We start from the raw sequence: 16060 nt of genomic DNA on the forward strand, positions 1-16060 counted from the left end.
TATATTCAGTACATTGAATAATAATATAATATATGCTAATATAGCATAGATTACATATCATGTTATTATTCATTATCATTATTATTATCTATGCCTTTGCTTATCTCTCGAGTTTACAAGGCTGGTGGTATAAACTAAGTCAAGCTAATTAACTGATTTCTACTTCTTCTGTTTAAGTCATAGCTTGTATTTGAAATATGGTGGCCATTGGTAATATAAATCTTGGATGATCTGCTTGTTTACTCATTTCCCTTTTCACAACACATTACCCTGCCTGTATAGTATATATTTGCACACCATTTTTAGAGACCTACATATTGCCAGGATTTTTACTATTTGGTGAGTGGGAAAGAGCACGACCTTTGGAGTCAAGCAAGTATAGGTTCTGATGCTAGTTCTGCCATTTACTATGACATTTGGTAAATTATTTGTCACTACACTTTTGTGACTACAAATGAGACAAATAGTACCTTATTTGTAATATCTCAGTGGTATAGTAAAGATGAAAGGATATAATACATGTAAAGTATTTAACACTGGCCTTAGCAATCAGTAGGTGCTTAATAACTATTTATTCCCTTCTTGTCCACCGACCCTCTTACTTTACCTGTTTGGCAGCAAATAGCTTGCCCTGGTATTTATTAATCACAGTATAGCCACCTGGCACTTGGCGATCTTCATACCAGGCAACAGGTATCAAAAAATCACGAGGATTGGCCAAGCCATTGGCTCCTAGAACACAGCGACCCAAAAGTCTTTTAGACACTTCTGAAATCACATTGGAAAGATGCCCACAGTTGCACAAAGAGAAAGGGCCATGTCAGGAGCCACTGCACAATTTTTTTTCATTGTCCAAAGGCTCATTGGAATCCCAATCTGGTACCCTTTTAGGAAGACTCAAGGAATTTGATTAGGAAAAAGAATCATGAAAATCATCATCATCCTCACCAGTATCACCTCCTAAAGTTGTAGAGTAAACACGGTTTATCGACCATGTTACATACATCATTGCCTCATTGCAGGTGAGGGAAGAGGATGAGACTAGAAAAGAGGCTCAGGGAAGGTCTGGTAGAATCCTAGAACTTTTCCCCAAGAAAACCATGATGATTCTAGAACTCATCTACAGTCTTTGATCTCAGAAAGGAAGGGTTACATACTGTTGCCCCAGGCATGCCTCTGCTCCTCAGACAGAAGTCAGAATCCATCCAAGTCTGCAAAACTGCTCTCCAGCCTGACAAATCTGTCTGCCACTCAGGAAAAGAGTACTCAGGACTTGCCTCCTTACCTTTGTTTAGGAGCGAGTGTTCCCTCCAGAGAAAGAAAATAAATCAAAAGACCAAAAATGAAAAGTATAAGTGCAAAAACATAATTTAACTCTGAGAGGAGAGACCTGGGGAGTGTTTTATCATTTCCAGCTCCTGGGGTTAAAAAATATAAGCCCCCAGCTGGTTAGTAAATTATATATATTTTCCAGAGGGTATGTGTTCCACAGAACCTGGAGGCTATGCTGACTGTAGAGCAGCAGGAAGCCAGACTGAAGTGGGAAGAGCGGGTGGTGAACAGGATGACAGACGGCCCACCATGGCTCCAGCTGCCTTTCTCCTGCCTCCCACCTTCCTCTGACTATTTGGATCTCCCCAGGGGAGTGACCAGAAGGCACATGATGGTCTGTCCTGTTTTGCTCTAAAAAGGCTGTTGACAAAGAAAGGAAGAACTGGGAGGTGTGGCCACCACCTTTAGCAAGCATGTCAAAGATGAAACCAAGGGCCAATTTTCCCAGCCACTTCTTTCACTCCAAGAGATGTTTTGAGAGCAACTCCTCCTACCACCTTCACTTCTCTCCTGCTTCTCCTGCCTCCAGTTTGCCAGAAGAATCGGGGGTGGGGGGACCTTGATTCACTTTTGGAAAGTTTTCATCTTGCCTCATGGAGGCTGCCTCGTGGAAGAGGTTTCTAGTTCCTTCATGGCCCTGAGTTACCTGTGTAGATTTTGTGGAATGTGCTAATTTGGAATGTGAGGTTTGTAAACTATGCATCTTTCAGCCCATGGCCTCTTTCCATAGGAGTACAGCCCTTGCCGTTTTTATGGCTTTCGCCCACTTTATTGTCTACACACAACTTATTGACTTAAGAAAATGATCTCCCTCTTATTCACAAAGGTCATTCCTACATGTATGGTTTTGCTTAAGCTGTTCCCTTTCCTTTTTATTTGTCCTCCCCTTTTCATCAAGAATTAGTCAAATTTCATCTCTTCTATAACGCTATTCCTGGTGACTTGGCCCCCAGTAACCCAAACTGCTACATCCTTTAGGGTGTACACTGTATAACCAGAAATCTATTACATATGTTTGCTCTCCAGTGGTCTATATACTACTCTAGAGAGAGATTTAAAATGGGTTGGCTTTGGTTGTTTACTTTTATGTACGTATTTTATGGGAAGAGGCTTGTGTTACCCTTGAAGAGATTCCCATCATTACTCTCAGCACAACATAGGGCCAAGACTAGGTGATGGATTGATCTACTAACAAGCTAATTAATGATTTCATTTCATCAACTAGGTCAACCATTGCACAGAACCCCTAAACTTAGAGGTCTGAAAAAAAAATGTCTGGCGTTGCTTAGAGAGTTCTAATAGGTTTCTGAAATTCCCAACTACACTTGATCTAGAGAAGTTGTCTAGAGAAGAACGTTGAAATCTGAGTGAGATCATGAGGGGAGAAGGATACTGAGGGGAGAAGGATGTTTAACTCCCATGTGATTATCTGTCCTGTATCTCAAGGGAACTTAAAAGCTTGTAATGAAGATTTACCAATTGGTCCCAGGTCAGGCAACTCAAAGTGGACACCGTAGACCTCCAGGATGTAGCCCCTGGTCTCTTCGAAGACATCAATGCTGAACCGCATTCCTCTCTGGAATGGGAAGCAGACAGTTGTGTGCACTGCCAAATCATATGTATAACTATAAAGAAGCTGACCCAGAGCCACAGCTAGCCCCAGATGCAAAAATAAAGCTATAGTCTGCTGAGCTATATTTGAGAGGTGACCAGCTCAAAGAAGAGTTAAAATGAAATATTTAACTCCTAATCACATCTGTGACCCAAACCAATTCTACTCTAATCTCCCATTGGGTTCAGAGAAACCAGTGCTCTGATACAGCCAAATTTTTAAGAAATTAATCTTCACTGCACCCCACCCCACCCTCCACACCGGTCCATGGGAACAGAGCCTTATCCAAAGTGTGTATAAGTATTTATGAAAGCAAATTGACAATGTTCTTTGCTTTGTGATTGTGTGTCCTATTTTAAAACAAATCAGGCATCCAAGCCTGCTTCCCCTTTTGCACAAGGAGCCTCCCGCATGACTAAAACTCCCTCCCTTTGCTCAGACACGATCCACCAAGAAATTTTAGAGTTGGAAATGACAGCAGCTGCAACATCTGATTGTTCCCAAATTAGGGAGAGGCAGGGGAGAAGGGGACACATCACCAACCTGAATGACGCAGATCTCATTGGGCTGCACAAGCATCTTGCCAAACTCAGTGTAAATGTGAAGTTTCCCTTTCTGGGGAACTAACAAAAAAGACAGGGCAGCAGTGAACAATTCTTACCACTTCATGAAGAGTAAAAGGCTCAAGGGCTGCATTTGATTTTTCACTCCAAAAGAAAAGCTTTATTGAGTCTCATGGGGGGAAATGTATATTCTGACAACCTAGGTTAGCAATTTTACTAACTGGAAGAAAGTGAATGAAAAAATCGTCTCTGCTTATTTTTGTTGTCAGGTAAGGAGCTTGTATATGCCCAGTTCTGTGGATTGACTGAAAAGGGCAGCAGAAATTGGATGGAAAACCATTCATTTCTGATAGTTCCAGTGAGTCTGGCATTTGCATATCTAATGTCTACACCAAAATGGTCACTGCAAAATATCAATACTGAAACCATCAAAAAGAATGGGTAGACCAGAGAAATCTCTAATAGACTTTCTGTTTTAGACAGCATTGTGAAAATTTTTATCTAAATGGCAGAGATCAGTGACAGATGGTCTTTTCTTGGGTGGGTTTGAAGACAAGTAGGGTTATCTTAATAATTTAATCAAATATTGGTATTACTCTTTATTTCTTTTCAGCTTCCCAGATCTCCCACATTAGAAAGGCCCTGCAGAGATGGGCAAAGACAGAGAGACCAGGAAATATACCAGGGGCTTTGGGGTACAGCAGCAATCTTTTCCAGACCACAAATGGCCTCTAGACCTCAGTCTGTAGATTGCACTACGTAAGACAGATGGAAGGATAAAGGAAAATAATATGTATAAATTGAAAAGTAGCTTGTGACTGGGGATCACTTCACAGTGAAATCTTCAGAACTTACCAATCAAGAAGTCCCCATCTGAATTGTAAAAACATCTGAAACATAAGGAATAATTTCTATGATTTCAGTTTTAACACTGTCCAGACAAATTAATTCACTCCACATATTACTGTTTACCACCCACTATGTGCCAGGCTCAGTGCTGGATATAAACTGGTGAGCAAAATGACCCAGTCTCTGCCATCATGCAGCTTAGAGTCTAGTAGGAAGTCAGATAGAAATCAAATAATTACAGAACTGTATCATCGTAGACTGTAACGACACTATGAAAGTCAAGTTCAGGGGAATGAAGGAATAATGAACCCGATTTAATGTGAGGGGTTAGCAAAGGCTTCCCTGAAGAAGTGACATTTGACCTGAGATCTGAAGGAATTATCTAGGCAAGAGTTTGGGGTGTGGGGAGAACATTTCTGGCAGAAAGAATAGCACATGCAAATGCTCTGAGGCAGGTTGAAAGAACTGAGGGAAGGTTAGTGTGGCTCACGTGAAAAGAGAGGAGGTGGTATGATATGATGTTGGATCCAAAGAGATATCTTCAGTGCCTTGTCATGGCTCAGAGAAGTTAAATGACTTGTTTAAGATTATTCAGCCAGGAGGAGTGGAATGGGGCTTTGGATTTAACAGTCTGGTTCCAGAGGTGTGTGCAAAGCTGCTATGAGATTCTGCTTCTCCAAGAAGAGGCAGAATGTCATTTACATATTTTTTTCTGATTCAAAAAAAATCCAATATGTAAGCTCCTCTACTGAAGAATGTTAAACTTACACATTTAATAACTGAAGCCAAAGTCTGTCATCTTGACCAGCCACCAATGGGTGGCCCTTAATGGCTGCTCATGCAGTATGACTTTGGACTCAGGAACAGCCCTGGGGAACTTTAAGAAATTAGAGATATTCTGACCCAAACCTGGTTAAAGTCAAAATGCCGTCTAGCTTCCCAATGCCCACTGTCTGTTTTCTATTTGCATCGTTATGTGAAATTCTTGTTCATGTTACAAGAACCAGTCAAAACTGAAATGCTCACTTATTAATGTTTATCAATGTTGCTCTGGGGGGGGCCGGGGAGAATCAATAACAATAAAACAACAACCTGGCTTTCACTCTCTGGCCAACAGCTCTTGGGGAATAGGAATGTTCTGCCCAAGCGTTGAGCCACTTACTTGTTCTCCATGGAGGCGTTACAGAGGAAAATATGGATGGCAAGTCCGTTGTTAGACTTTATGTCTCCAGCTCCACACAAGGTATGCAGGCCCTAGAAGGAAACACAGGAGAAGGAAGGGTGTATGCAAGTCTTGTCCAAGAGGCTATCCCTCCTCCTGGTCCCTGAGAGCCTGGAGACAAGGTTCTACTAGGGTCTGCTCTGTGTGATAAGGGGGACATTTGGGGTCTAGCCTGCCTCTGAGGAGCTCAAGATTTATGGGTTTTATGTTTAGAAGGTGGTGGCTCACCCTAGTTGCCAGCCATGGCCCTAGATCTGAATTATCTCAGTGGTTAATATGACCTTACCTGGCATTTTATCTGTTTGGTGCTTAAGATCAGCCTGGAGGAGAGTTTCTTTCAGAGGTAAAACCAAGCACCTAGGATGCTTAGGGAGGAAGCTTGCCACGTTAGGAACCAATTAATGCCCCTCAAACACACCTCACTAGGTAGGCAATCCTGTGCTTATACATAGGATCAGCCCTAATTTTTCCATAATAGGGAAGTGGAAGCATTCTGACCAACTGTATCCTCTCTGCTCATAATCTATAGTCCAAGAAACCTAAGACATGGGTCTTCTCAAAACTCTCGGTCCCAAACCTGCAGATGGAAAGGTGGGAGCTCTGCTCCTGCAGATATCCATAGTTCACCCAGAGTGGAGGACTGCTTTTCATATTTTAATTCAGTTTGCCAGTTTGGGGTCTATTTAGATCAACCTACATAGAGTTGGGAGCACTTAATATACATAAGGAATTCTGCATGAGCCAAACAATTTGACCCATGGCTGGGCACCTGGACTCTCCCTAAGTGAGCCATGGGATAATGTTGATCTGCAAAAGCTTCTACTGGCTTCTTTGAGCCCCTCTGCCTTGTAGCTCCCTTCCCTTTCCCCTACATATGGTTTGCTCTGAGCATAAGTGTTCTAATACTCCCAACACCTGTAACTACCAAGTAGAACTTCTGATCAGCATTGCATTAACTAGAGTTGTCACACCGAGTTGTTGCTATTCTAGGTCCATTTCAGAAAGTTCATGAACTTGGATAGGGACAAAATTATATATACACTAATTATACTAATATATATACACTAATTATACTAATTATATATACACTAATATATACATATATACACTAATATATATATATATACACATATGTGTGTGTATATATATACATATATATATATACATATATACACTAATCTCTGAAATGTATCATTTCCTTCAATTAATATGAATGTAAGCAACAAACCACAGAAATATTAGAAGTACTTGTAACCTGGTCACTGATAGAAATCACCAATATTTTTAGATCACATTATAGTTGTTACAAGCTATTCCAGAATATTGTTTATGTTCATAGTTCTAACAACTATAGCTTTTAGATCTTTCCATAGATTTTGCGATTCAGTGCATTGATAAGGAAGCATATATGTTACTTACTATAAAACCAAATCTATTTTTTAAAAATTTTTATCACTGTATTTCAGTATGATCAACTTCTTTGTAATTTTATGTAATTTATTTTATTCATTTAAACATACAAGCTTTACCAGGCTATTAAAGGAATCCATGAAGAGGGAAACAAGCCCTAAGTGACTCTTCACTATAGAGAAGGAGCTGAGGGTTGATGGAGGGAGGTGGGTAGAGGATGGACTGGATGGGTGATGGGGATTAAGGAGGGCACTTGTTGTGATGAGCACTGGGTGTTGTATGTAAGGAATGACTCATTGAACTCTACTCCAGAAACCAATAGTGCACTGTATGGTAACTAACAAAATTAAAAAAAAAAAAAAGGGGTGTCCATGGGGGAAAAAAGGGTCAGAACCCCTGTTCTAGCCCAAAACAAAGAGACCAGAGACAGGTAAATGCTCAATTTCCATTGGTCATTCAGATGTTGTAAATTGCTCACCAGTGCCCTTGGTGTCAGCAGCCATTTGGTGCCTGTAAATAAGACATCCCTGGCCAGCCCTGGAAGCAGGGGCAGGTGGTGCTGTCTCTGCTGCCTGCCTCTGAGTTGGCTGCCGCTTGGCATTCAGCCTGCAAATGGCTGGATCACTCACCGGGGAACAAAGGAGAGCAGAGGGAAGGCGTGGATGGTATTGACTTACGCTCACGAAATCCACCTTCTTCTGGGATGCTTTTGGAATCTCAAATGGTTTCCATCGAAGCTGGGGAAAAAAATACACATAACAAGAAAATTATTTTAGAAGGGGAAGCCATAGGCTTTCTAAATAAATAACATCAATTACACAGAGAAAGGATGGCAATTCCTCCTGTGTGACTCCAACTGCTTGTAATTTTGTTGTTCTGAAATTAATAATTACTCGTTATTTCCTAAAGGGTCTCTGGGTGTGTGTATGTGTGTGTGTTTAATCCGTGTGTGTGTGTGTGTGTGTGTGTGTGTGTGTATTTTTCATTCTTTAGCACTTTTAATTAGAAAATTTAAAAAAAAGGATCATTGCTTCTTATTTCAGAAGCTGTTTGTTTTCTTTAACATTTTGCTCAGGCACATCAGTGAGTTTTGACTGATGCTGCTTTTTATGCTATTTATAATCGGCTCCCTTTCCTGGCTTGCCAGCCTCTCTGTGTGGGCTCCTGACACTGCAGGGGAAGGTTCTACTTCTACTTCCAGCCTTGAGAGTTTTGAATTATTTCTTTAAGAGAAAGAAAAAGCACCCAACTGAGGTTGGATTTAGTAAACGCTGTACCGGGTTCCATTTCTTCACCAAACCCCACGTTTGTCCCCAGGCTGCCTGGCAGTTCAGTTTAAATCACAACAATCTTTAATTTAATAACGAAATGATCTAAGGAAGTAGGGAGAAAAATCAGCAGTCTAGGACCTACCAGAAGTGTGTCAGGCCAGGACTTATTAATCAGCCTGGCAGCTGGCATGCCCCAGCCAGCCTGGCAGCAGATAAACCTCAGGACATCTCATGCCCTGGCCTGCGCCCCCGTGGCCGACTCCACTGGCTGTGGCGCCCAGTCAGTGCAGGCGAGTCAGGCCTCCCCTAGGTCATGGGGCTTGGCTCATTTTGTATCCCAGAAAGGCAGCTGAGTGGGAGCGGAAGCGGCAAGTGGGAAAAGTGGCACTGGGATTATTCTGCCTCTCTGACATACATAGTCAGGTGGCGGTCTTTATTTTTTAAAAGCCAAGCAGGATGATCTCATCCTGGGACTACTTAAAAAGGACATAAAATGTCGATTTGAAAAACGTTGTTGAAATCGTGCCTCAGAAAGAAGGAAAAGGTTTAGAGGCATCTGGATGGCTCACTTGGTTAAGCATCTGAGTCTTGATCTCAGCTCAGGTCTTGATCTCAGGGTCATGAGTTCAAGCCCCAAGAGAAAAAAAAAAAAAAGGAAAAGGTTTAGGACTAATTCCATTAAAGGTGATATTTCCTGGGAGGGAGGGGACCCTGAGAGCAAGGATCTGGGAAAGGGTTTCTCAGTCTTGGCACTTTTGACATTTGCACTGCATAACTCCTTGTTGTGGGGCTGTCCTGTGTTGTAGGATATCTAGCAACATGCCCTGACCACTACGCACTAGATGCCACTAGCACTCCCCCAAGCTGTAAGAACCAAAAATGTCTCCAGACATGGTCACCTGTCATCTGAGGGACAATTTTTCCCTGGTTGAAAACCACTGACCTAGGAGGATGGTCCCCTGACATCAGGAAGGGCCACAGCTAAGCACTACTAGCTTTTTTGAGAGGAAGTTCTAGTCTAGTACTAATCACCACATGCTGCAGTGTGCAGTTTGTACAGCTAGGAAGATTAGCTGGAAGACTAGACTACCTAGAGTCTTGGTCCCAGGAAGAGTCATTGGTCTAGTTTCCCAATGGGAGGGATTTAAGCATCAGATCAATGGTTGCCTGGGCAACATCTTAGACCTTTCCAGAGGTTCTGAAGCTGGTTACTCATGAGAATTACCCAGAAGGACTTTGGGACCCAAGACTAAATTAAATCAGAATCTGTTCTGTATTTTATAAAAGCTTTATTTTATAATGGGACAGCTACATTTTAAGAATCAGCAGACCCAGCCAGAGATTCTGTGATTCTTTTATTGCTAAACTAAGCATCATATACAGAAAAGTCCACCCAGTCAACCAATCAACAAATTAATCAGTCAACTAAATTGTGGTATCTTTGGCCGGATATGGCAGCAACACGCTAGCTACTAAGTAGCAAGGATGTTTAAATAGCACCAGCATAAAGATTTACAAATCTAAGGAAAAAAGGAGAGCAAGAAAAGAGAAGGGGAGCCTGGGTGGCTTAGTTAAGTGTCCAACTTTGGGTTTCCCTCAGGTCATGATCTTAGAGTCCAGCCCTCTGTAGGGCTCCGTGCTCAGCAGGGTGTCTACTTCCCCTCTCCCTTTTCCTCTGCCCTTCCCCCTATCATGCACACACACAAATACACTCTCTCTCTCAATCTTTTAAAAAAAAGAGAGAGAAAGAAAGAAAGTAGAGGAAGAAAGAAGGAAAGAGAAGAAATTCCAGTAATAGGAGAAGCACTGCCTGATTTGTTGTACTGAGACAACACCTTTGTATATCTTCCTGAAATTGAAATATCTGTTGAAGGTAGAAAAAAGTCCTAAATCCCAAAGAAGAGATTTGTCTTTTGTAAGTGGGAAAAACTAAGCCAGAGAGGCTGAGAGGTTGGTTTGGCTGGTTTTTGCTGGTTAGTTTTTTAGTCTTCTATAGCACATCAACCCTCAAGTCATGAGGAGAGAGCCAGGGTTGTCGGGTGGACAGGCCCTACGTGATGATGTAGAGACCATGCCTTCAACAGGACCCACACACTAGATGAGGCAGTGGTCTTGAAGAATCTTCTCTACTGCAAAAATGATACCTTCAAATGATGGAGATGGTATAGAGAAAGAAGTAATTTATCAGCTGGGTCTGACAGCAGCAGATTGTACAAGTTCTATATTCAGTGCATTATGAAGGGTAATAAAAACCCAAGCTGGTTCTGATAAATCCTTTACTCACAAGAAGCCAGCTTTTGATCTCTGGGCAAGAGATTTTTGTCAGGAACTTTGGTGTGATATGTCGTGGAACGTGAGGAGGGAGATTTGGGGAGATGACAAACAGGAAGAACCCATGAAGCGGAGAGGAGAAACATCCCCTGCTAAAGCCAGATGTTCAGTTTAATTGCATGCTGTGGAGCAGTAACCCTCTGATCCACAGCCAGCCCACGCGGGGCTGTGCATTGGGCTGAGCCAGGAACGAGATCTGGGTCCTGCTACTGCCTCTGTTTCCATTTATTCTGTGACCTCAGACAAGTCAAGTCCTTTTCTCTCTCTTGATTGTATTTTTTCTTACATGTAACAATGGGGTGTTGGAGGAAACTATAATTCCAGAATTCTCTTCAGAGAAGAGCTTCCAAAAGTGATAAAGGATGCTTGTTAGTTGATTTAGTCCTATAACTTTTTCAACAGTTTTTTAAATTCATACTATATATTATTGCTAAATAACCCTTCACAAGGAATTTAACTATTAAACATTTCAAAAATAATGAAATCAATTGTAGTACTCAATGCAATGTCTTGACAATAGAGGATATTAATAAATTTCTGTTGAAAGATTGAATGAATGAATAAATATAAGGCACCAAGAACCCTGCTAATATCTCAAAGAATAAGACTAAAACAAATTTGTGGGATTATTTGTGGTCAAGTGACATTCAGGCAATAGTAAATTGGGAAATGTTTCTAAAAGTCCAAAGAATTTTTCTAGAATGTAACTCTAGAATCTAAGTCTTTATGTATGTGAAAAACCCTCACTTCTTCTATATCCTGATTTTCTGTGTAGTTGTTCTATTAACTGTTGAGAGACAGATGTTGAAGTTTCTAACTATAATTATGGATTTATCTATTTCTTTTAGTTCTATTATTGCTTCACACATTTTGTGGCTGTATCCTACAAATTCTATTGGAAAATAAACTTTTACTTACCAGAAATGAGGTGGTTAGAAATAATTTGGAAAGCATCTTCAAGGGAATACCAAGTTAGAATTTTAAAAATTTTAAGGTGGGGCACCTGGGTGGCTCAGTGGGTTAAAGCCTCTGCCTTCGGCTTGGGTCATGATCCCAGGTTCCTGGGATTGAGCCCCACATTGGGCTCTCTGATCAGCGGGGAGCCTGCTTCCTTCTCTCTCTTCCTCTCTCTCTCTCTCTGCCTGCCTCTCTGCCTACTTTGTGATCTCTATCTGTCAAATAAATAAATAAAATCTTTAAAAAAATTTTTTTTAAGGTTACTGAAGGAGAAAAACAGAATCAGTGGCCACATTTAATGATCAAGATTTAAAATGCATGCTCAGGAATGAAAAAAAATTAGAGAATTGGTCTCAGTATTTCCAGAGTCAGAAGATCAGGAGTTGGACTGGATGATCTGAGTATCACTTTCAACACTAAGATTCTTTGATTTACTGATTTATTATGGCTGACTAGAAGTAGACATATCATTAGAAGCCGATATCTCCTGTCTAAGAATTTGGAAGTAACTAAGAATTTGGAGTGACCACAATGTGTAAGCAATTATTAGCCATAACTATGGCTAAGAGAGGCCCAGGGTAATCCCACTAGAGTGAGTTCAAGTACAGACTCAAAAAGCTGTGTGTATGCGTGTGTGGGGTGAATAAAATAAAACAGTGGCTCACTGCATTCTTCAGCAAATCTAGTAATTTAAGAGGAAAGCCAGCAAGATTTGTGTGGAGAGAAATCAGGCTTTGAGTGACCCATTGGAGTTCTTCAAAGTAATAGGCAAGAGCACAGTTAAGGAGGACGCAAGTCACTATACTTTATTCAGACTTTCAGAAGTCTTTCATGAAAAGAAAACAGATGAACGTATGGGAAGGGGGAAAAAAAGGAGAGATGGAAATAAACCATAAGAGACTCTTAACAATAGAGAACAGGGGCGCCTGGGTGGCTCAGTGGTTTAAGCCTCTGTCTTCGGCTCAGGTCATGATCTCAGGGTCTTGGGATCGAGCCCCACATTGGGCTCTCCTCTCAACGGAAGCCTGCTTCCTCCTTTCTCTCTGCCTGCCTCTCTGCCTACTTCTGATTTCTCTCTGTCAAATAAATAAATAAAGTCTTAAAAAAAATACTTAAAAAAAAAAACAATAGAGAACAGACTGAGGGTGGATGGAGGGAGGTGTTTGGGGGATGGGCTAGAAGGGTGCCAGGTATTCAAGAGGGTTTGCGTTTTGATGAGCACTGGGTGTGGTATGTAAATGGGGACTCACAGAACTCTACTCCAGAAACCAGTACCACACTGTATGTTAAAAAACTAAAATTTAAATTAAAAAAGTCTTTCATGAAGCTATAAAAAAGGTAACTCTTCATGGGATTTGAATGACCTTTTTTCACAAATAGAAACCTGGATTCCCGTTTGAGTATAAAACGAAGAGCATTACATCCGTTACTCAGGACCTAGTATAGAGCATGAAACATAGTAGTCACTGAGTAAATATTTGTTGGATGACATTTAATTCTCACGACAACCTTCTGAGATACCTAGGATTATCATCTCAATTTTAGAAGTGAAAGGACTGATGGTTTAGAGAAGTTTTCTCTACTAAGAACAGATACCAAGATTCTCCCAGTTTCTCTTAGTAGCCTACACCCTGAGCCCTTTATATCCCTGCCTATCTTGTTCTGCTTCCCAAACTATTCATGATCTGCATAGCTTCTAAATGCAGGCTTTGCCTCCCTTTAACTATCTTGTATTGGTCTTCCAATCTCACCCTTATTTACTACTCCTCCAGTGCTAAGTTGCCCTTGCCCAGTCTGATTCCTGGGACCAGAACCTTGCTAAGGTTCTTCAGTGTCAACATTCTTATTCAAGCTCCTTATACTAATTCATTCAAATGATTTATTGGGGACCTCTCTGTGTGCAAGGTTTAATGCCCCACACTGGCAGTAAACACTGAGTCTCTGCCCTCAGGGAAACTGTTACAGAAGACCTTGGAAGGTGGAAGTGTGGGCACTTTCTGATAGAAAAACAAGGAAATAGGTAAGTGAAATGACTTCGGAAGAGAAATGTTCCCTCAGGAATAAGTCTTGGCATACAGCCTTTAACATTCTTACATATGGAAAATAAGAGATACACACAATGAAATAATCTAGTTTTCAGAAAGTACCAACATCTTTCCAAGGAGTGAAATGCAAGTTGATGGAGATTTACTGTTAAAAGAGCCAGCAAGCTATCCAAAAGGGCTGAACAGAGAGCAACCTGTACTCTAATACTTTTGGCAAACACCAGTGAATGCCTTTAGGAAAATGCAATCTAGTCTGTTTATAGGATGATGGGATCTGAGCTCTCAGGGAGTTAATTCAACAAATATTTGTGGTTCTACTATTTGGAAGAAGACATGTGCTGAACACAGCAGGTCATATCAAGATGATGAGACATATTCTCAAATACCCTGAGAAATATATATAGGGCTCAAGGAAGAAAGTGGTATTTAAGATGAGTCATAAATTATGGGTGGGATTTGGATGGGTGGATATTTATGAGGAAAAAAGAGAAAATGCCAGGTAGGTGAAAGAGCACACTGTACTGAGGCAGGAAAACTTAGGGTATTGCCCTGAAATGGTGAAAGTTCCAGTATGGCTGGTGGGTAGGGCACATGGAAGAGAGTAGAGGGTTTGAAAAGATATGATGGTAAATTAGTGCTCTTGATTGCTTATCTTGGGCACCTGCACAGGAAGAAGAGAGGAAAGTCAACTGTTGTAGGCTTTGGGATGTTGAGGAGAAAGGATTGTATTTAGCCATAGATGATTTATGATAGTAAAAATGGAAACACTCTAAGTATCTGACAATAGAATAATTGTCTTATAAACATATATTGGATTATAAAGCCAAATTAAAAATTGCCTGTACTCAAGGAGTTTAAAAAAGACATGGGAAAAAGCAAAAATATGATGTTTAAATAAATTTAAAAAAAAAGCCCACAAGGTAAAACTGTATTACAGCATGGCTTTCATTAGAGTAAATATATACATAACTGACTTTTTTAAATTGAAGTATAGTTGACACACAATGTGACATTAGTTTCAGGTGTACAACTTAGTGACTTGACAAGTCTATACATGATGCTATGCCTACCACAAGTGTAGCTACCATCTGTCACCATACAGTGGTATTATAATATTATTGACTGTATTCCCCATGGTGAGCCTTTTATTCCCATGACCTATTCATTCCATAACTGGGAGCCCGTATCTCCCCCTCCCTTTCCCATTTTGCACATCTCTGCACCCCACTCCCTCCCCTAGGGCAACCGTCGGTTTGTTCTATTTATGGGTCTGTTTCTACTTTTGGTTTGTTTGTACAAATGATTTCTAAAACACATTAATATACGATTATTCACAGCCCTTCCTCTGCCCTTCCCTGCTTCTTTGGAAAACTCTAATTTGCCCATCCTCACGCCCTCCTCTCAATCTTGTGAACTCCAGCCTCACCGTGCAGATCCATGTGTCATGTGTGAATCTCCTAGGAAAGGGGATCGGAACCCACACTGTAAGTTCATTCTCCAGGGGCAGAAAAGAGGAGGAGGAGGAAGAGGAGGAGCCAGGCTGTGAATCAGATGAGGGGCTGAGGAGCTTGGGAAGATGAGCTGTGAAATGAGAGAGGACTCTGGTGTGAGATGGCTGGAGTCTGGGGGAACTGGGGAAAGGGGAGTTTACCAAGTGTTCTTGTAGGTCATGTATTGGGTATTCTTTAGTGTTCTCAGGAGAAACAAATGAAGATTGGAATTATTCTCAATTACTTTTGGTTTCTGGCTGCATGGGACCCTAGATCTTATTTACAATGTAAAAAAAAAAAAAAAAGGACTGGAAAGAAGGAAACTGAAACATTTCAAGTGGTTAGTTCTGCATTAATGGGATTATTGGGCATTGACACTTTTTTTTTTTTAAGATTTTATTTATTTGACAGAGAGAAATCACAAGTAGGCAGAGAGGCAAGCAGAGAGAGAGGGGGAAGCAGGCTTCCCGCTGAGCAGGGAGCCCGATGTGGGGCTCCTCGATCCCAGGACCCTGAGACCATGAACTGAGCCGAAGGCAGAGGCTTAACCCACTGAGTCACCCAGGCACTCCCAGGCATTGACATTCTTATGTAAGTTTTGAATAGAAACATATTAATAGTGGGGAGTGCATTATTGTTGTTTAAAGAAGGTACAGTTTCAATAGGGTAGTCTGGGCAGGCTGTATTATGAAGGGTTGAGAGATGAGTGGGGGTGATAAAATGGATTCAGATTTCTTTCTCAGAAATCTGGTGTGAATAGGAGAGACTTGGTCAAAAGCTTTAAAGAAGTGGGAAATCCAGGACATTTTTGGAGAGAGGGGGCTTTTAGGGGTAGTGGAGCTGAATAGTTTGACAAATTAAACAGCAAATACCTTGGGAAGGTGTATTTTGGGGAAGCATTTTTGGTAATTTGCATGTCCTAGCGGAAAAGGGAATTTTATGGCTTGGTCTTTAATTAGCTATGTGGTGTTTATCACT

The 16060-nt window shown here is 41.1% G+C and overlaps 1 protein-coding gene across 1 annotated transcript in view; it reads right to left on the bottom strand.

Moving 5' to 3' along the window:
* Window positions 1–16060, bottom strand: part of HGD (homogentisate 1,2-dioxygenase) — a 42901-nt gene that overhangs the window by 11867 nt on the left and 14974 nt on the right. Inside the window, exons 5-10 of the mRNA XM_080815578.1 lie at window positions 7666–7725; window positions 5519–5610; window positions 4363–4397; window positions 3488–3567; window positions 2809–2908; window positions 608–732 (exon numbers count right to left, since the gene is read on the bottom strand). Coding sequence (XP_080671704.1) covers window positions 608–732; window positions 2809–2908; window positions 3488–3567; window positions 4363–4397; window positions 5519–5610; window positions 7666–7725 — 492 coding nt within the window. The remainder of the gene's footprint in view (window positions 1–607; window positions 733–2808; window positions 2909–3487; window positions 3568–4362; window positions 4398–5518; window positions 5611–7665; window positions 7726–16060) is intronic.

The sequence above is a fragment of the Martes martes genome (assembly GCF_963455335.1).
Source record: "Martes martes genome assembly, chromosome: 1".
NCBI lineage: Eukaryota > Metazoa > Chordata > Mammalia > Carnivora > Mustelidae > Martes > Martes martes.